This window comes from Eschrichtius robustus, chromosome 12, assembly GCF_028021215.1.
Source record: "Eschrichtius robustus isolate mEscRob2 chromosome 12, mEscRob2.pri, whole genome shotgun sequence".
Taxonomy (NCBI): domain Eukaryota; kingdom Metazoa; phylum Chordata; class Mammalia; order Artiodactyla; family Eschrichtiidae; genus Eschrichtius; species Eschrichtius robustus.
In genome coordinates this window covers 45,917,425-45,937,938 of record NC_090835.1, presented here as the reverse complement: position 1 = coordinate 45,937,938, position 20,514 = coordinate 45,917,425, and the positions used below count along the sequence as shown (strand labels likewise).

General features: G+C 38.9%; 1 protein-coding gene across 4 annotated transcripts in view; it reads left to right on the top strand.

Moving 5' to 3' along the window:
• ULK4 (unc-51 like kinase 4) overlaps nucleotides 1-20,514 on the top strand; it is a 540,948-nt gene that overhangs the window by 89,965 nt on the left and 430,469 nt on the right. For all 4 annotated transcript variants that reach the window (XM_068558236.1, XM_068558233.1, XM_068558235.1 and 1 more), the window contains 2 exons: nucleotides 5,682-5,765; nucleotides 15,775-15,936. In XM_068558236.1, coding sequence (XP_068414337.1) covers nucleotides 5,682-5,765; nucleotides 15,775-15,936 — 246 coding nt within the window. The remainder of the gene's footprint in view (nucleotides 1-5,681; nucleotides 5,766-15,774; nucleotides 15,937-20,514) is intronic.

The window sequence follows — 20,514 nt, the reverse complement described above, 5'->3', positions numbered from 1 at the left end:
CACCATTATTATTTAAAACACTATGTGTAAATATAGCTCTTAACATGGTGTGAGAATCTGTGACTGCAGAATTTGACTTCTTATATTTGGGAATATATTGAATAGATGTAGATAAATTACGAGTTATTCATTTCATGTGATGCTCTGAGTGTTTTAATGAGTGCCAGTTAAGTTATAAGTTAATGAAAAGTTCTCTCCTTGTACTTATGTTTTGCTTCTAGAACTTGCTTAAATGTTATATAACCTGAGTATCCTTAGTATCTAAATTGACTTTCTGGATGATCATCATTTTAAGGCAATTAACTTAATTACTATAAAACATCAGTATTTAAAATCATTTAGTTCCATATTCAGTATTGATAGCCTGTACGGCAAATCTCACCTCCTTAGTCTTCCTTTTCATAAATGTCTTGGCTATTCCTGGCCCTTTACATGTCAGAATAAATTTTAGAATCAGATTGTCCAATTCTGAAATCATCTTTTGAACCCTGCATTGACTATACAGAAATACTGCTGTCTTTGTGATTTTGAGTCTTCTAATGCATGTTCGGGATTGTACTGCATCTATGAGGAAAGTATTAGTACATTTATGGTATGTTGTCCTTTAATGCACAAAAAAATGGTGTTTTCATACATTTATATTAAAAGATTTTTCATTGAAGTTATTTAAATTATTGGGTTGGCCAAAAAGTTCGTCATCTTAACAGAAAAACCCAAATGAACATTTTGGCCAACCCAATATATTTCACTAATAAAGCTTTTGTACATTTAGCTTGGTTGAGTTTATTCTCAGGTAATTTTATATTTTGAAGAGATAACACTTTCATGAAACCAGAAAACTTGGAAGTATAGAAAGGTATACAGGGAAGGGTCTCTTTTCTATTTTTGTCCCCCATCTGTGTAGTTCCCCAATAAATAACCATTATGATTACTTTCTTACTTATATTTACAGGATTAGGTTTGCACAAATGAGCGAGTAGAAATGTAGATTCTTACTTTGTCTCATTTTATATAGCACGTAGAGCAACTTTTTTCACTTAATAGTTACACAGTATTAAAAACAGTGTATGGAGATAGATACACTGGAGCTATTTCTTAATAATTAATATGGATGTCTTTCTCAATTAGTACTTAGAGCTCCCTCCCTCCTCCTCTTGCACTGGAACATTCTCTTGTGTGCTAAGTTTTGTGAAAGATGGTTTTCCTTGAAGTTCTTGGGGGGTGGGGCTGGAGAGTTTATATTGACTTTACTCTTACCTTGGGCCCTGGAGGCCTTGACGTCAAAGCTCAAATTTACCAAGTTCTGCAGGCCCTCAGAATAAAAGCAAACTTCAGTGCTCTGTTTATCCCTTCATGCTTGCAGCTAATTTTTGGCTTGATTATTCTTTGTTTTCTTGTCAGCTCTCTGAGGCATTTTAAGGATACAGAATAAAACTGCTTTCCTTAGAAGAAAGGTCAGGTATCTCAGACCACAGGAAGTGTGGTCTGCCATCTTATCATGGGTGGGAGTCTAGTCCAATTTTTTTGGGGGGGGGGCGTGTGTCCCATTTTTTTTTTTTACCTTTCCCCCCAGCTTAATTGAGGTATAATTGGCATAGCATAAACTGCACATGTTTAAAGATTAAAATTTCATCAATGCTAATACATGTATACATCTGTGAAACCATCACCACAGTCAAGATAATGAAAATAGCGCCTCCAAAAGTTTTCTCAGCACCGTTTGTTACCCCTCCCTCCTGCCCCTCTCCCCACCCCCAGGCAACTGCTGATTTGCCTTCTGTCATATAGACTAGTTTGCATTTTGTAGAGTCTTATATAAATGGAATAATGCAGAATCATATTTCTATTTGTTTCTAAAAGTAGATCTAGAGAATCATTTCCCTTGGTTCTCACTTTAATTGGATGTAAGCTAGGCTGTTTTAATAAAGGGATGATTCTGTGGCCATGACATTTGACCACATCTTATGATAGCAAACCAGAAAAGGAAGTTATGTCCCTGGATCCACACAGATCACTAATGTTTCACGAGATGAGGCTGTTAGTGGCATTGTCACTTAGAATATAGGTCAACCTTAACATCTCACGTCACTGCTGACGTAGTGAGACTGACCTGAAGTGAGTGATATATGTATACACACACACACACACACACACACACACACACATACATACATACATACATACATACATACATACATACATACATACATACATGCATATCGTATATAATGTAGACACCTAAGTCCTGTCCTTTTGATTCTCTGGTAACACCCTACGGTTATAAGCATGAGAACAGAAGACCAGACTGTGATTCTGATGAGGATATTATGAGGCAACACATTTATAGTTTACGTATTTTTTTTCTGACTTTTGTCAAGGATACATACCACATTGAGGCCAGGTATTCTTATATTTTGTCTCTTTTCGTCCAGCCCATAATCATTTCCAGATGATCTCCTTGCTTCACCCTTGTGTCCATTGAAATCTTCCCCAAACATCAGCCAGCGTGAACCTGTTAAACCCATGAGACTCTGCAGTTGTCACTCCTCAGAGCCCTCCCATGCTTCCTGTCTTCCTCGTTGTCACAGCTAAATCTCTAGTTGCCTTCTGGGCTCTTGTGAGCTGCCTCCCCAGTCCCCATATGACCTCTGCCCTCAGGACCCTCTTACTTGTTTCCTCCTCCCAGGCGCACTGCCCTCCCCACAGTTCCCTGAAAACCCCCATCCTGCCTCCACACCTTTGCATTCGCTGTTCCTCCTGCTTGCATTGTTTTCCCTCCAGATGTTTACACTTTCTCTCTGCTCACATGGGTCCCTGCAGAGAGCCTTCTCCTGGCCCTGAGCAATGGGAGATGGAGCCTCTCTGACTACAGTCTTCCTCTAACCCCTTAGCCTGCTGTGCTTTTCTTCCTTTTTTTTTTAATTAAAAAAGTGTTTTTATTGAGGTATAGTTGATGTACAATGTTGTGTTTAATTTCTGCTGTACAGCAAAGTGACTCAGTTTTATATATATATATATATATATATATATATATATATACACTTTTTAATATTCTTTTCCATTATGGTTTATAACAGGATATTGAATACAGTTCCCTGTGCTATACAGTAGGACCTTGTTTATCCATTGCTATGCTTTTCTTTATAGCGCTCATCACTATCTTGACTTGTTTATTTTGTTTAATTAAAAAAAAAAAAAAACTTTGCCCCCACTAAATACCATTAAGACAGAACGTTTATCTTTCTTGCTCACAGCTGTGTGGCTATTGTTTAGAAGAGTTCCTGGCACACAGTAGGTGCTTTTTTCCACTCATGAACTGCACCAAGGCCACTGGGACTGGAGGGAAATGAGCAGGAAGTAGGGCTGCAGAGACTGGCAGGGACGTGACCATGGAGGGCTCCTCGGCCAAGTCGGATGCCTGGGTCTTGATCCTGAGAGCAAGGGGAAGCCGATAAAGTTTTAAGAAGGGTAAGGGTGTCATCTGATTTAAGTGCCACAAAGATGACTCTGGTTTAAATGTGGAGAATAGATTGGAGGATGGTAAGAGAGGCTTCTGGATCCTAACGGAGAGTAAGTGAAGCAGGAGCAAACTTAGGAGAGGAGTGGGCATTTCAGAAAAGAGAAGGTCGATAGGGCTGAATGTCCAAGAAAGAGGACCACAGAGTCCCCTGGCTAGAGTGACACAAAAGTCACCGGTAACCCAACAAGAGCTGTTTCGTGTATTTATTTATTTAACGTGGAGTGAGTGAGTCCGAAGAAGTCAGACTGCAGCGTGTTGAGGATTTAGCGGGAGGTGAGGACACTTGAGGAAGTGAACGTAAAGCTTAGGATGGTTGTGGGAAAGAGCGGAGGGGCGAGGGGCTGTTTTGAAAATGGGAGACAACAGGGGGCCAGATCAAGCTGGCGGAATGGAAGGACATGGAGCTCACCTCCTCCCATAGAGACATCAAAAATACACCTACAGGAGACTTCCGCTGCCGGGGGCAGAGGTTCGATCCCTGGTCGGGGAACTAAGATTCCCACATGCCACACGGACCAGCCAAAAAAAAAAAAAAAAAAGAAAAACATCTACATGTAGTTCTCACAGCACACCTTAAAATGGGAGATGACAGTGAGTCTGTTCTAGTGGAAATGGAAGGGATCCCGTGGTGATAGGACATCGAGCACTTAGGAGCAACAAGGGATGGTCCAGATCCTAATGACCCTGAAGAAAGCAGGGTGGGAACGGGCTTGTGAGCCCATGTGGAAGGGGCGGAGGACCCTGTCCTGCTGTAACCACTGGGTGTGAGCAGCAGCTGGCTGCAGGTGGAGGTGAGTTAGTAGTTCCTTTCTCATCACTTCCATGGTCTCTGCGAAGGAGGAAAAGTAGGTGAAGTGATGGGAGGGCCGCGGGGTTGAAATATTGTGGTCCTTTAGGAGAGGGAGTTGGTCAGAGAGAGAGACAGGCCTGGAGAGTGACGTGGAAGGTCCCTGGGCTTGCTGCTCCTAGGTCCTTTGTGGACTCTGTGTTCTTGGTGTCACCTGTCCAAGAGCCCAGCTGTCTGAGCGCAGGCCTGGAGAAGACGAGCCACTGGCTCCCTCTAAGGTTGAGTTTCCCTGGGCCCAGGACAAGGGCACTCCAGAGGGTGAGGTCATTCAGGCCTTTGGCAAGAGTGATTAAATGATAGACCAGGAATCTGTAAGTGGCTGCCAGGGAGGGTAGGGGATAGACGGGGAAAGAGAAGGGGTGGGGGAGGGGAGACGGGGAGCCGAGTCCAGTGATGTTAAGGAAAGGTTGTGGTGGGCCTTCTGAATAAATGAGCTGGAAGGGAGGAACGTTGTGTTTGGAAGTTGAATTCGGTGCTGAATTCGCGATTTTTGAGCTGGAGCAGCTCTGGGTGATAATGTCTAGATTATGACCCTATGTGGAATTCCATGATTAAGGGTACAGTTTTAATGGGTCACAACTCTCATCATGGGTATTAAATACTTTTGGATCAGTAACGTACCAATTCTAACATTTGGACAATCTTAAATAAATATTCTAAGCAGAGCCTAATTTCTTCTGCTATAAAGAGATTATTGTTTTTCACCTTCCTCTGTGGCCCCTGGTTTAGTTTGTGATTTTATTTGATAGGTTCCAGGAGTGTTCTTGCGTTTCTCTCTCTAATTTGGTTCTTCCGTGAAAGAATTTTTCCTGACGTCATTAAAATCAGTGTACCCGCTAATCATAATTGCTGACTTTTATTGAGCTTTGTCTTGCTAGGTAGCATACTGAATTTTACTTGTTCCTATGGATTATCCAGAGATATTACTCAAAGCTGTGTGTTCTGTGCTTTCAAATCGTTATGGATAATGTCATACCTTTTAGGTAGGAGTTGCTGTATCATCGCCTACTGTTATCAGTGGAATGGTTTCTCTATCGACCAGGTCATACTGTCCTTTCTTAGTTCTTTCCATCTAGCTACTGCTGAGGGGATCTTACCAACATCATATACAACATAATGAGAAATAGAAGAAATACCTTGTATGTACAGTGCAGTAAAAGACCCCTCATCAGGTCATAATTGTCAGGCTGTACTTTGAATAGAATGTTAAGAACTTTTAGGTAGTTTGTATATATGAAACCGAGCCTTTTTCTTGAAAGGGTTAATATCTTTTGTGCTATTAGCTTCACTGCCTTTCCTTCCACTTCATTTTAGGAAGAAAAAAAAAAGAAGCCCCGAGAATGCTGGGCTGTTCCCTCGGCTGCATACACGGTGCTAATGAGGTGCCTTCGGGAAGGGGTAAGGCTCCTTTGTTGTCCTCTGTAGACGCTTGCAATTGTAATAACCCTTCAGGCACTGTGTGAGGATTGTAGCCTGCAGCAGTGCAGGAGCCTGTCAACCAAGCACTGTATTGCTCCTGAATTTAAGTAATCCCGACAAGCCACTGTAAACCAGTGACCTACAGTGGAACAAGTGTAAAAACGAACAAACTCTCATTCACTTGTTTAAATGTCTTGCTTCTTAAGAGGTGATAGCAAATATAAACAACCTAACTAGTTCTCAATAACATATACTTAATCCTCCCCCCTCTTTTAAAGTTATCGATGCAACAGTTTAACAAGCAAGGTATATGCAGAGAATTTTCTGCGAACCTTCAACATCCCCGTGATTATCTTGTCAGGTTGCCATTTTATGGTTCAGAAACGGGGAAGCTGCCACTAGTATCTGTTGATTTTAATATTAAGTAGTAGTTATTATGTGATGTGGTTTTTTTTTTTTTTTTTTTTTAATTTTATTCACATCCCTTCTCATGCTATTGTTCATGGCTGAAAACCAGCCAGCTGGCCAACCAACCAACCTGAATATGTAGCTCCTGTGTGTAATTGTGTAGAGGTTTTAGTAACTGACCTAAAAGGTTGGCATTTTTCTGTTTGCTTTAAACCTTGACATTGTTTCACCCAAGGCAGAGCCATAAGCTAAAAACATTCCTTAAGGAATGAAAAAAACACACGTCAGAATAAACATCTTTCTTTTGAGTTCATTACTTCATGCGTTATATGGTAATGGAATGATGTCCCAAGTGTAGAAAAATCTCTGCAAGGTTTTCCCCTAGTGATCCAGAAAGGAGGTGTGAACACTTACCCGCCTGTAGGGTTAACTATGTAGTCAGTTGTCACTGTGGGATGTGAATGAAGCCAGTAATCTGTACTTTATCAACAATATGAGAATTAAGTTATTTTTATCTATAGTCAAAAGACATGTTTGGATTTATCATTCAAGGCCTCAAGCTAGGCACACCTGGGGGCACACGGATGAAGAAGGTGGAATTTCTATTCATGCACAGATCCTACCTGTTGTGGGAGATAAGATAAAAATATAAAGTGGAATCTGTCAAGTACATTCATGCAAAAGAACAAAATATAGGAGCTCAAAGGTGAAAGGAGTCTTCTAGGAATTTTTTAAATGATGTAAAGAAATTTTTAAAACTTTGTGTCTTTAATTTATAAAATTTAGATTAATGCTTAGTAAAAGATGATCAATTCTAATCCATGAGGTGGTATCCTTTATTAAGTATATCCTCCCCACCCCCTCCTGTGTTTTCATTGAGTACATACTGTAAAGAATAGCGTTTGATATACATGTGTATTGTTAACAAATAATAACTGTAAAATAGTGATGTAGCTAATGATATAGTTAATGAATGTACACACTTGCCTTTTATTGTCTTGGTATGTATGACAAGTCTTGTATACTTTTCATTAAGAGGGAGAAAAGTCCAGAACCCTCTAATTTATGAAGATTTTATATGTTTGAAAAGCACTTAAATGTATGCTTTGACAGCGTGTACACTAATATTGTCCCAAATAAATAAATTCAGAGGTGATCATCCCCCCCTAAAAAAGGATTTCTATCCTTACAAAAATAATTCAATTGTAGCAATTCTTTAGCATATTCGTCTAATGTATTCAGGACATAGTTGAGGTAAAAAAATTTTAAGCCACTTCAATGATTAAAAAAAATTTTTTTTAATGTAGAAAACTGTTTTCCCAGCCCCTACTGGTATTTCTGAATGTAGGTTCTTTTCTAGCGAAATGTACCTCATATACAGAAGAGTATATGAAATGTAGGAGTATGGTTAAAAGCACACACTCTGACCCACTTACTCTATTTAAAAAAAAGTGGGGGGGGGGACTTCCCTGGTGGTGCAGTGGTTAAGAATCCGCCTGCCAATGCAGGAGACATGGGTTCGAGCCCTTGTCCAGGAAGATCCCACATGCCGCAGGGCAACTAAGCCCATGGGCCACAACTACTGAGCCTGCACTCTAGAGCCTGTGGGCCACAACTACTGAAGCCCTCATGCCCTAGAGCCTGCGTGCCGCAACTACTGAAGCCCGTGTGTCACAACTACTGAAGCCTAGGGCCCGTGCTCCGCAACAAGAGAAGCCACTGCAATGAGAAGTCCGTGCACTGCCACGAAGAGTAGCCCCCACTAGCTTCAACTAGAGAAAGCCCGCACGCAGCAATGAAGACCCAATGCAGCCAAAAAACAAAAAAAACAAAAAAAACAAAAAAACACAAAACACCGAGCGGGGGGGCGCGTCGCTGGTTGCTTAGAGAATTTTTCTCTCTCCCTCTAGGATTGCAATATGTACTTTCTTTCAAAGAGTAAACACTGTTCTGAGTTCGGTGATAAACTTTCTCAAGGTTTTCTTAAAATTTTTTTCTCTTTTCTTTCTACTTTCCCAAGTTTTTCTTTATAGTGTTTCCCTTTTTGAATGTATTGCTAAATATTACGTTGATTGAGTCTAAATGTTGAACTCTATAAATGGACTGGCGCTGTGTTCTTTTGAGACAAGTTTTTTGCTTAAAGTTAGGTTGAGATTGGTACATGCTGATTGTGTAAAGTGTTTGTACCACTGAATAGTATGGTGTTGATGTGTGCCTCAGAGACACATGTGTGTATCAGTTTATACTCCCACCAGCAGTGTATAGGAATATCCATTAACTCACATCTTCTTGAACATTTGATATAGTCAGACTTTAAGTTTTTGCCAGTCTCGTGGGCATTAAATTGTTTCTCAAAGTAGTTTTGTTTTTTTGTTTTTTTTAAAAAATTTTTTATTTATTATTTATTTATTATTTTTATTTTTGGCTGTGTTGGGTCTTCGTTTCTGTGTGAGGGCTTTCTCCAGTTGCGGCAAGTGGGGGCCACTCTTAATCGCAGCACGCAGGCCTCTCATTATCGCGGCCTCTCTTGTTGCGGAGCACAGGCTCCAGACGCGCAGGCTCAGTAATTGTGGCTCCCGGGCCTAGTTGCTCCGCGGCATGTGGGATCTTCCCAGACCAGGGCTCGAACCCGTGTCCCCTGCATTGGCAGGCAGATTCTCAACCACTGCGCCACCAGGGAAGCCCTCAAAGTAGTTTTAATATGCGTTTTCCTGATAACTAATGAGAATGACCATCTTTTTCTATTTATTTTGGTTTCTGTAGTTTTTCCTGTTGTGAAAATGATTGTCTTAATTTTTTCTGTTGCTTTGTAGGAATTTTGCACACCTTCATTCCCACCCTCCCACCCACCCAGCCTATTGTTATAAAATGTTTCAAGTATTAGAAAAGGAAAGAAAACTATAATGATCACCTCTATTTACATCACCTAGGTTCAACTGTTAACGTTTTGCCCTCTTTGCTTTGTTGTAATATGTGTGTGTGTATATCTATCCATATATGTGTATTTATTATTTATTCATTCATTTATTTTCTGAACTGTTTGAAAAAATTTCAGATGTCATGGTACTCCACCCATAGGAGTTTTTTTAAAACGTATTCTGGATATTAATTTTTTGTTATTTATGTGTATCCCAGATACTTTCTAATTTGTGTTTGGTCTTTTCATTTTCTTTACAGTGTCTGTTGATAAGCAGAAGTTTCTAATTTTAATAGAAATTTATCAATCCATTCCTTTATTATTTGTGTTTTTTATATCTTAAGAAAAGGTTCTCTACTCCAACTTCATTAAGATGGTCTATTACATATTTCTTCTAAAAGTTTTATTTTTCCTTTTTCCCTTTAGAAGTTTAAGCTATTTGTAATTGTTTTGTGTGTGTGGTGCTATGCGTGGATCCAGTTTTATTTTTAAAAATAAACATAATCTGTTATCCCAGCATCACTTAATTAAAAGTCCATCTTCCCCCCACGGCTCTGCAGTGTACCTCTGTCATGTCAATGTGCATGTCTCTTCCTGGTCTCTATTTAGTTCTGTTGACCTATTATCTGTGCCATGCTGTCTAAATTAATAGTATTTATTTTTAATAATTTAAAAATATAGAGGGGTGTTTTTTCTTACCATTTTAATCTTTTTCATGAGTTTCTTAGCTTTTTTTGGTTCCTTTTTACTTAAAAAGTTGATTCTAAAAGTTATATGCAAGTTCACCTGTTGGGATGTTGATTGAGAGTATATATCTATGAATAAATTTGAGGAGAATTGGTTGATATTAGTGAAAATGGAGGGCATACTCAATGAGAAAACTAAAAAGAGAATGACACATTTGGTTTAAAAAACACTGGAATAAGATGATTGAAGTTCCTTTGAATTCTTGATGACATTCAGCTAATGTATTTAATTCATTGCTAAAGTTAACTCTGTCGTATACAGCTCCCGTTCTTTATAGGTAGCATTTATGAAACATATTATGTACTGGTTGGACACAGGAAAGGCGAAAATGATTAAGACACTGCCCTATCTTCATTTATTTGGAAAGAAAATTTTTTTTTTATCCCTGGTTTAGTATGCCATTTATTGTTGTTTTGTAACTACATTTGCTTTTTTTTTTTTTTTTTTTCTCTTTTTCTTTCTTGTGTAGTTACTGAGACATTTAAGGCTATTAACTTTCAACCTAATGTTAGCTGTATCCCATTGTTTTGACATGTAGTGTTTCCATTATTGTTATTTTATAGATAATCCCTAGTTTAAAATTTTATTTGGTCCAGGGTTGTTTATGAGATGGTTTAAACTTTTTCAGGTGGGTGGGATTTTATTGCCTCTTTTTTCTTTTGTTGCAGTAACAAAGTTGCATTACGGTATAGATCAAGATTGTGGTCTGTTCTATTTCTCTTGTATTTTTTTAAATTGTGGTAAAACATATATTTAATATAAAATTTACCATCTTAACCTTTAAGTATATAGTTAGGTAACTCACATTGTTGTGCTATTTCTGTTGTTCTTAAATATATTGAGATGTTTTTTGCCTAACTTAATTGACTTCTTTTTTCCACTTTCAAAACTTAGTAATGTACCTTGTTGAACATGGGCCGTTGATTCTGGTTTGTACTCCCTTTTCTCCTCCCTTTAATCTGTGCATTGAGAGAAAAGCGGAATGGAAATTTTACTTTTTTAATTGATACGTAGACTTCTTAGAAGACAATTTTAGTTTTAAATTATACATATTGTTTTTGTTCATTGTGCATAGATAACTAGCTTTGCCATGGGAAATTCACACATGTTATAAGGGTTTTCCGGTCAAATACCTTGGGACACACTGGGTTAAACAAGGTTGAATAGTTTCGTTTGTTTGTATTTGGTACTTTTCAGAGCTTTTAATTATGGATCTCCATGGGCGCATATCCTATGCGATGTTTTCAAAGTTATTTGCCCACAGGCCTACCTTATCCTGTGGCATGCTGTGAGATCCACTTGGGGAGAGGAAGATAGTCTTACACTGGGACTGTCATGAGTTTGTTTAAATAGTTTTCAGTAGGTTTTCTCTTTTTCAAAAGGTTACCTAAGAGATTATGACCTTGTTTTCCAAACAGGTCAACCTGTTATGATTTCTATAATTTTAACAATGGTAATAGAGATGTGAGTCAAATGCCTTTGATCTTGTTACAGATGTAAATGCTCAGGTGGAAAGAGGGGAAGTATTTAGAGTGAGACATTTAAGGTGGAACACGCAAAAAAAAAAAAAAAAAAAAAGGAAGATATGGTATAACTGTTTTAAAAAGAGTGTGGCAGTATAGAAGAAAAGGTACCCAGGATGACACTGAGTCATCGTTTCAGAGTTGGGGCTGGCATTTCGGAGACCTTGAGCTGGGAGTCAGAGGATGTGGATTTCAGTCCCAGGTGTGCCACTCTTGAGTAGTTTGATATTGGCCAAGCCCTGGGGCCCCATCGGATGTTTTGTATAAGGAAAGGTACCTGTGTTGGTTGATCTTCCACATGCTTCTGACTTGGGCCCTCTTTGACAGCTTTCCATTCCATTGCTTTGACCTTCATGTTTGTAGACAATAGCAAAGAGCAATTCTCCCCTTGGTATCATTGCTGTATTGATCTCAGGAATATTTGGCATTGAACTTACATGGCATATGTTCTGTATGTGCATGGAATAGGGAGGCTGAGAAAGCTGGCTTTTCTTGAAGGTAGTTATTTTTATCTGGGTAGGTAGCAACCTACTGTACAGTGCACACAGAAGCTGGAAATAGTACCTAGAGTGGTTCCACATGTTTAGAGGAGAAGATTAATTTATGCATTTGTATCTAATCAACCACCTCTTTTTTTTATAGCTTGCATAATAGTCTGTATATAATTATGGGTGCTGAACTGACACCTGGCATATGTTAAAATGTGAGGTTCAAAAAATAAATGGTTGGCTTTATTATTCATTTCTCAACAATAGCTTATTAGATAATTTTGATGTAACAAAATTCTTTTAAGAGGAAATTGAATTTTCAGTTTTAGTGCTTTTTAAAAAAGAAAACTGTTGGTAAATTGCTTGTATTTAATTAGAAAGAGATGGGGCTTGAATTAGAATGTATAGAGGTGTTAGCCATTATATGTATTATCTTTGAAGTGTTTTTAGACACTAGTTAACAAAAATGAGAGAGAAGTTAAAATTCTTGATACTGGATAAAAGTGAAAATGTGCAGCTGTATTTTCTGTTTTTGTAACTGTCACAGTTTAAGTTTAATCTTCCTAATAAAGAATGTGTGTGCCATCAACACTGGGTTCTCTGCGGGTACGCACAGTTCTCCTCGCCTTTATGTAGTGAAAGTGAGCAACATGTATGTGGAATAGGAATGATACAGGGTTTCTTGTGTTTTTCCTTTTAATACCACTATTCATAATATTTGGAATGCTAGTGTTAGTAGGATGCAATACTAAGTATGGAGTTACCTAATGTGTCTTGAAGCAAACCTTTGAGAATGGCACAAAGAAGCGATCCTGAGTTTGCACTGAGTAGGGAGTAGACCAGCTTCCAGAGACTTGGTGGGGTGAGAGCCACAAAGTATGGTATGTTCACTGCTAGGGTGAGGTTTGTACCTCCTCTTCTCCTGTGGCAGATAATCTTAAGGGGGAAGCTCCACAGGGTTCTACGATTTATATTGGTTGGGTTTCTCTGTAAATTTTCATGTTCCTTTAACTGTTTCACCCCATTACATGCTTTGTAAACTTAACAAATTCTATACCTCTTTTGTTTCTTTCTCATTTAATACCTGTCTTTATGTTTTTTCTATTTATCTTTTTACTATTATTTTTAACTTAATGGTATTGTGGTTAGAGGGAGTGGTGTATGTATTTTTTTTTTTTTCATTTTTAAAAAAAATTTATTTATATTTAGCTGTGTTGGGTCTTCGTTTCTGTGCGAGGGCTTTCTCTAGTTGCGGCAAGCAGGGGCCACTCTTCATTGCGGTGCGCGGGCCTCTCACTATCGCGGCCTCTCTTGTTGCGGAGCACAGGCTCCAGACGCGCAGGCTCAGTAGTTGTGGCTCACGGGCCCAGTTGCTCCGCGGCATGTGGGATCTTCCCAGACCAGGGCTCGAACCCGTGTGCCCTGCATTGGCAGGCAGATTCTCAACCACTGTGCCACCAGGGAAGCCCTGTATGTATGATTTTAAATCTTTGGAATTTGTTGAGACTTCTCACATGACTCAGTATGTATATGTACTTAGGGGGAAAAAAAGGTGAATTCTGCCATTGTTGGGTGATGTGCTTTTTTTCTTGCAGTAGGTCAAGCTTGTTTAATCTGATAGATAGATATAGATATAAATCTATGTTCATGCTGATTGTTTTTTGTCTGTTTTATCAGAGATAGGTATTTAAATTGTTTTTCAGCTTTATTGAGGTATGATTGACATAAAATTGTAAGATATTTAAAGTGTACAAAGTGATGATTTGATATATGCATGCATTGTGAAAGGATTCCCCCACTGAGCTAACACATCAGTCATCTCATATTTTATCCCGTTACCTTTTTTTGGGGTTGGGGTGAGAACATTTAAATTCTCCTCTTTTAGCAAATTTCAATTATACTATATGGTGTTATCAACTAGAGTCACATTGTTTTACATTAGATCCCCAGACCTTATTCATCTTACAGGTGAAAATTTGTACCTTTTACCAACCTGTCCCTATTTTCCTCACTTTTACCTTTGTTTTTTTGTTTGTTTGTTTGTTTTTTTAAGAATGTTCCTTTTCTTTTTTTTCTTTCTTTTTTAAATTTATTTTTTAATATTTTATTTATTTATTTATTTTTACTTTTGGCTGCATTGGGTCTTTGTTGCTGCGCATGGGCTTTCTCCAGTTGCGGCCAGCGGGGGCTACTCTTTGTTGCGGTGCACGGGCTTCTCATCGCGGTGGCTTCTCTTGTTGCAGAGCACAGGCTGTAGGTGCGTGGGCTTCAGTAGTTGTGTCTCGTGGGCTCTAGAGCACAGGTTCTGTAGTTGTGGCGCATGGGCTTAGTTGCTCCGTGGTGTGTGGGATCTTCCGAGACCAGGGCTCGAACCCGTGTCCCCTGCATTGGCAGGTGGATTCTTAACCACTGCGCCACCAGGCAAGTCCCTTACCTTTGCTTTTGAAAGGTGTTATTGTTGGGTATAGATTTATAGGTTGACAGTTATCTTTTTTTCTTTTTTTTTTGGTACTTTAAAGATATTGTTCCCCTGTCTTCTGGTTTGCATTGTTTCTGATGAGAAGTCTCCCGTCATCCTTATTTTTGTTAGGTTATGTGTTAGATTAGCTCTACATAATGTGTCTTTTTACTCTAGCTGCTTTTACAGGTTTCTCTTTATTACTGGTTTTTAGCAGTTCGATTATGATGTACCTTGGTGTGACTTTTCTTTTTTCTACTTGAGGTTCATTGAGTTTCTTAGAGTGTGAATTATTAATTTTCATAAATTTGAAAAAATTTCAGCCAGTAGTTCTTCGAACAAATATTTTTTCTGCCTCCCTCTGCCCCCTTTTGGGATTCTCATTGCACATACATTAGGTTGTTTGAAGTTGTCCCACAGTTCACTAATGTTCCAATGCTTTTTTCTTTCTTACCCAGTCTTATTTCTTTTTGTGTTTATTTTGGATAGTTGTTTCTTTTTTTTTTTTTTTTTTTTGCTAAGTGTTGTGTCTTCACTAATCTACTAATCATTGAGTCTGCAGAGTCTAATATGTTAATCCATTTCATTCAGTGTATTTTTCATATAAGACATTATAATCTCTAGCCCTTTGATTTGGGTCATTTTTAAATTTTCTATTTCTTTCCTTATGCTTGCTTCTTCTTTCTTCTTGAGTGTATGGACTGTATTTATAATAGCCATTTAAATACTTTTTTCTTATTCTGTCACCTGTGTCATTTCCCTTAATTAAATTTTCTTTTTATGAGTCATATTTTCCTGCTTTTTAGTGTGTGTGAATTTAATTGGATGTCAGACATTGTGATTTTTATGTTGGGCACTTTTGTTTCTTTATAGCCTTTTAAGTACTTTTGTGCTTTTTCTTGGACTCATTTAAGTTACCTGGAAACAGTTTGATCCTTTCTGAGACTTTTAAGCATTGTTAGAACTATCCAGAGCAGCCTTTAGTCTAAGGGTTAATTTGGTCACACCACTGGTGCAATCTCTTTCTTCGGACTTTCCTTGATGCCCTGTATTTAAGTGGTTTTTAGCTTATTGGTACACTAATTATTTCCAGCCCTGAGTAATTTCTGAAGATTGTTCTGCATACTCCTTATGATTTTAAAATTATCTTCCAGTTTTTATGTTATGCTATAAGTTATAATTGTGTATTTTCCAGATTATTTCAGCCTTTTTATTGAAATATGTGGAGAATTATGTTATGCGAGGTTTAGTGATTAACCAAATGTAATAGTTTTATAATAGCCTGAAAAAATGACCACACCTCCTAAAACACCTAACACATCCAGGGGCACTCTTGGTATCAGGGCTTTATTTATAAAGCAGTGATTATGAAATGATGTGTATATATTTCTCATCCTAAATAATACCTATTTAATTTTCTCATTGTTTTCTACTCCTCTCTCTCTAGGAAGAACGTGTTGTGAATCACATGGCAGCAAAGATTATTGAAAATGTCTGCACTACCTTTTCTGCTCAGGCCCAGGGCTTTATTACAGGAGAAACTGGGCCTGTTTTATGGTACCTATTCAAACATTCCACCGTTGATTCTCTTAGGATAACTGCAATATCGGTAAGATGGAGCATATTTTGGGGATATGTTTGCATGTATTTAAATACCAAGCTTGAAGAACTGTGCTAGATACAGAGTAAATTTCATTGGATAGGTAGAAATCTCAGAGTAACAGTTGGTAAGAACAATAATTTGATTTTCTCCCGAAGCAGGAGGACTGTCAGGAAATTCCAATAGGATCTTGTGTGACCGTGAATTACAGTTTCAAAAACTATTTGGAGGTGATAGTGGAAAACCATGGCAGTGGTTAGGGTGCAGGATTTGGTACCAAGGTATATTTCTAGTGTCCCTTGACTTTTCCTGTTAGCTCCCTCTTTCAGACTTTATGTTAAATGGGCTTATCATGCGATTCAAATGAATTCATATTAATGTTCAAGCGCCTGTGATTTTGCAGTTTCTGTATTTTGATTGGTTGTCTACTACTTTGCTTCCACGGTTATAATGACTTGCTGTAAAGGATAATTATGTATGAAGATGTGTTAACCTGGTTGTATCAATTTAATAGTCGGTTGAACAGATACAGCCCTTTCTCATATGATTTATTTATATACTCTTTTTCATCACCAGTCTTATCTGGACTCTCAGCGTTATCTGGTACCCTCCCTGTATTTCTCTAGTCTGCTCATTCTTGTGCTTCTCACTGTGCCAATTTCAGACCTTATCTTCTTTCCTTAACCCTCCAATCCCACGTTTTCCCTCCTGCATCCTCAGTAAATGGCTTCCCCCTCAGTAGATACTTCCCAGAGAAAAATGGAGACATCCAGCGGGAATTATCCCGGTGTCTGTCTTACGCACCTTTGGACCTATTTGCATCCACACCTATCCTGCCTCAGTTCTTTCTCTCCTGTTACAGCTGATGAACTGTCCCTTCTCCTGTCAGAGACAAACGTGTCCATGATTCTTCCATCTCTTCTTTTTTTGAGAATCTCACTCAAATGGTTATTTCTGCTCTTTCCTAAATCTTTACCCTCTCCTTGTCTACTAGATCTTTCTAATCAGTATTCAGGTATTCTTTACCCCATTAAAAATAAAAAGACACACATAAAAACATATCCAAAGTTTTTTAGGATGTACCTCCATCCCTCCTCAGCCCCCCACCCCAGCCATACTTCTTTAAAGGGTTATTGCCACAAGCTTGCTCCTTTCTGGCCTGTTTTCTCTTCAACCCTATCTGGTATCTGTCCTAAAAACACCAGTGAACTTTCTCAAGGCATCTCTGAGTCACATCTTAAGGCATTCGTTTTAATCCTGGGCCTTTAAAAAAAAAAAACCTGTCTTGCTTTAATTGGGTTTATATTATCATTTTCATTTTTATGCTCAGCATGGTTTCTTTTCTTGGTAGAGTTTTTTTCTAGTTGTTCCCACCAAAGTCTCATACCTTCTAGCTCTTTCTTCATTTGACACATTAAGCTTCACTCTTTCATCTTGGGCTTCTTATATTTTGTTCTTAGTGTTCATCTAATTTATTAATTTTTCATTGTAATTTTTCCGATTTCCTCCAAAATGTCTCTCCTCTTCTGCCCCAGGATCATGTTCAGTATCATACATATGTTATATATTGTTTTCATATTTCTTTAGTCTCCTTCAGTTTGAAACAATTCCCCAGTATTTCTGGGAAGTTCATGTCATTTACAAGTTTAAAGGATGCAGGGCTTGTATTTTGTAGGGCAAAGCTCAACCTGGGTCTATCTAGTGTTTTGCCATTAAACCTCCTTAACATCATTGAGGACCCTTACCTGTAGCATATGCCTCTGTGATGGTTGCCATATGATGACCATCTGTTTCATTCCTTTTATATCAGAGATTGGCAAATACTTTCTATAAAGGGCCAGATGATATGTATATTGGGCTTTGACGGCCACATATGGTGTGTGTTCCATGTTCTCTGTTTGTTTTCTTTAACACTTTAAAAATGTAAAAACCATTGTACATTGTTCTCATGAGCTGTACAAAAACAGGCCTTTGGTATTGGTTGGAATTCTATTTCAAAGAAGCTCTTTCCCTTCTCCCACATGTATGTGTGTATTTATATCCTTAGGATCATGGATACCTATTTTATTCAATGAATTGTCATGTGATACTACTATTACCACTATTATTATTTATTGTTTGGATGCTCAGATCATCCTAGAAGCCCTACAGGCTGGCTTTTGTGTCCCATTGACCTATCTCTCTTTTTTTTTTTATAAATTTATTTATTTATTTTATTTTTGCTGCATTGGGTCTTCGTTGCTGCGTGCGGGGTTTCTCTAGTTGCGGCCAGCACGGGCTACTCTTCATTGCAGTGCGCAGGCTTCTTATTGAGGTGGCTTCTCTTGTTGTGGAGCACGGGCTCTGGGCACACAGGCTTCAGTAGTGTGGCATACAGGCTCAGTAGTTGTGGCACACGGGCTTAGTTGCTCCATGGCATGTGGGATCTTCCTGGACCAGGGCTCGAACCCATGTTCTCTTCATTGGCAGGTGGATTTTTAACCACTGTGCCACCAGGGAAGCCCCCACTGACCTATTTCTATCATTGATCACTTCCTTACTTTCTGACACCATGCAGTTTCTGGGCGACTTTTGTACTTGCTCTGCCAGGCCTGGAACCAATCATTTCTCCAAGGGACCTTTGGTTTTTAGCAACCACGATCTGGGTGCTGTGCTTATTGCTACGGGGTGTTATTGTTTTCAGGCCTTCTTAGTATTCAGAGCTAGAAAAAAATATATGTACTCATACATACACATACATATAGAATTGTTCTTATATCTATCATTGTGGGTATTTGGAACAAAACTCATGCATTCATATTGATACTCCCAATTTTAATCCCACACTTAGGATTCTTTTTAGCCTTCCCATTTTCTGTGTTTGTAAATCTAATCTCATACAGAAACCTGGTTTCAGTTATTCTCAGTATATTTACTGATCTGTTCATTCAGTTAATTTATTTATTCAGCGTAACAGACTCCATCCGCTCTGGCCGCTGCCTCTATGTCATTCTCTTTCTCCTGTGTCACTGCCACTCTGTGTCCTGAGCCGCTCGTGCTCAGTGCTCCCGTTCCCCTCTGACCTCTTTCCTCAGAACCTGCTGTATTGCCCTTGGGAGGGGAAGGTAAGGGGAGATAGACTAAGGAAAACAAAGGGTTAGGTATCATTTTTGATGCTTTATCTTCCCTAATTCCTTCCCCTTCGCTGTTTACATCCAGCCAGTCGACCTGTCCTCTGATTCTAATTCATAGATACTGCTCAGATCTGTCTGCCTCTCTCTGCAGCCCTGCTGCTGCCTCCATAATCCAGGCCACCACCATCTCTCACCGAGACCAGTGGAGTGGCCTTAACTGGTCTCCCACGGCCAGTTTGCTGCTCCACTAATTCCATTTTCCACACAGGGTGAACTTTATAAAATCACATCTCCTCTTCTTACTGCTCTGCTAAAACTTTTCAACATCTTAAAAATGTTTTTTAAAGGATGATAATAGTAGAGAAATACTACAGAGTACTAGGTAGAAGTTAAGAATTGGCAAGTGCTTTGAGTTTTAGGATAAAATGTAATGTTTAAAGCAATTAGCACATTTTGTGGAGTAAATTAGTTACGCTAGCTTATTTTACTATAATCCCTTATAGATTGTAAACTCCTGGAAAGCCAGGACTGTGTGTTGTTCATCTTTCTATCAGTTAGAAGCCAAGTCTTTGGTTGCAGGTTTGGGCTTTTCCTGCAAAGGTTGAGATGGAGCCTCTTGTCTCACGTCATGAGTGGAGGGCAGGGGGTTGAGAACGTTAAACGTTCTTCTTTACTTGGGATACAAGGGGAAATAGGCCACAAAGGTCCTGCTAATAATAGAATGGGGAATACAGTATGAGATCATTGTTTGGGGATCCTAAAACAAAGTTATTCTAACATCATAATCTTAAGAAAATTTCACCTGCCTTAAGAAGATTCATTAAAGATTGAGGATATAGAAACTGAAAATACGCATCCTGAAGACACTTTACACAGATTCCTAGAGGGATGACAGTTGCATTTTCCCCAGCACGCCTTACAGAGCTGAACTTCTTTTTTGGTTTCTTTTCCGGTAACGACCTCTCAGGAATGTGCTCTGGAGGTTAACGTACCCATTTAGTGATAAAGATTAAAATTCTTCACATGACTTTCAAGATGTTGGGTGATTTTTGCTCCTGCCTACCTCTTTTGTCACATCTCCTAACACTCATTCCCTCACTGTGCTTCAGTGACACACATGTTCTGATATTTTCAAGAATTTCCAAGCGCTTTTCGGCCTCAAGACTTTTCCCCTCGCTATTCCCTGTGCCCAGGATGCCTTCCTCTGGCTTTTCACATGGCCGATTCTTCATCTTTCAGTTCTCACCTTAAATGTTACCTCTTTCATTAGGATGTTCCCTGCCCCTCGTGTCTCTTTGTATTTTCCGTCATAGCAGTGAACACAGCGGTATTTATGCACCCGATGTATGCACGTCATCATACATCCTGTTAGGAGGTCAGTTCTAGGAAGGTAGGGACCCTGTTGCCGTTGTTCCCTCCTGAGCATGTATGGTAGGTGCCCGGTGGATATCCGTTGACTTGATGGATGCAAGAG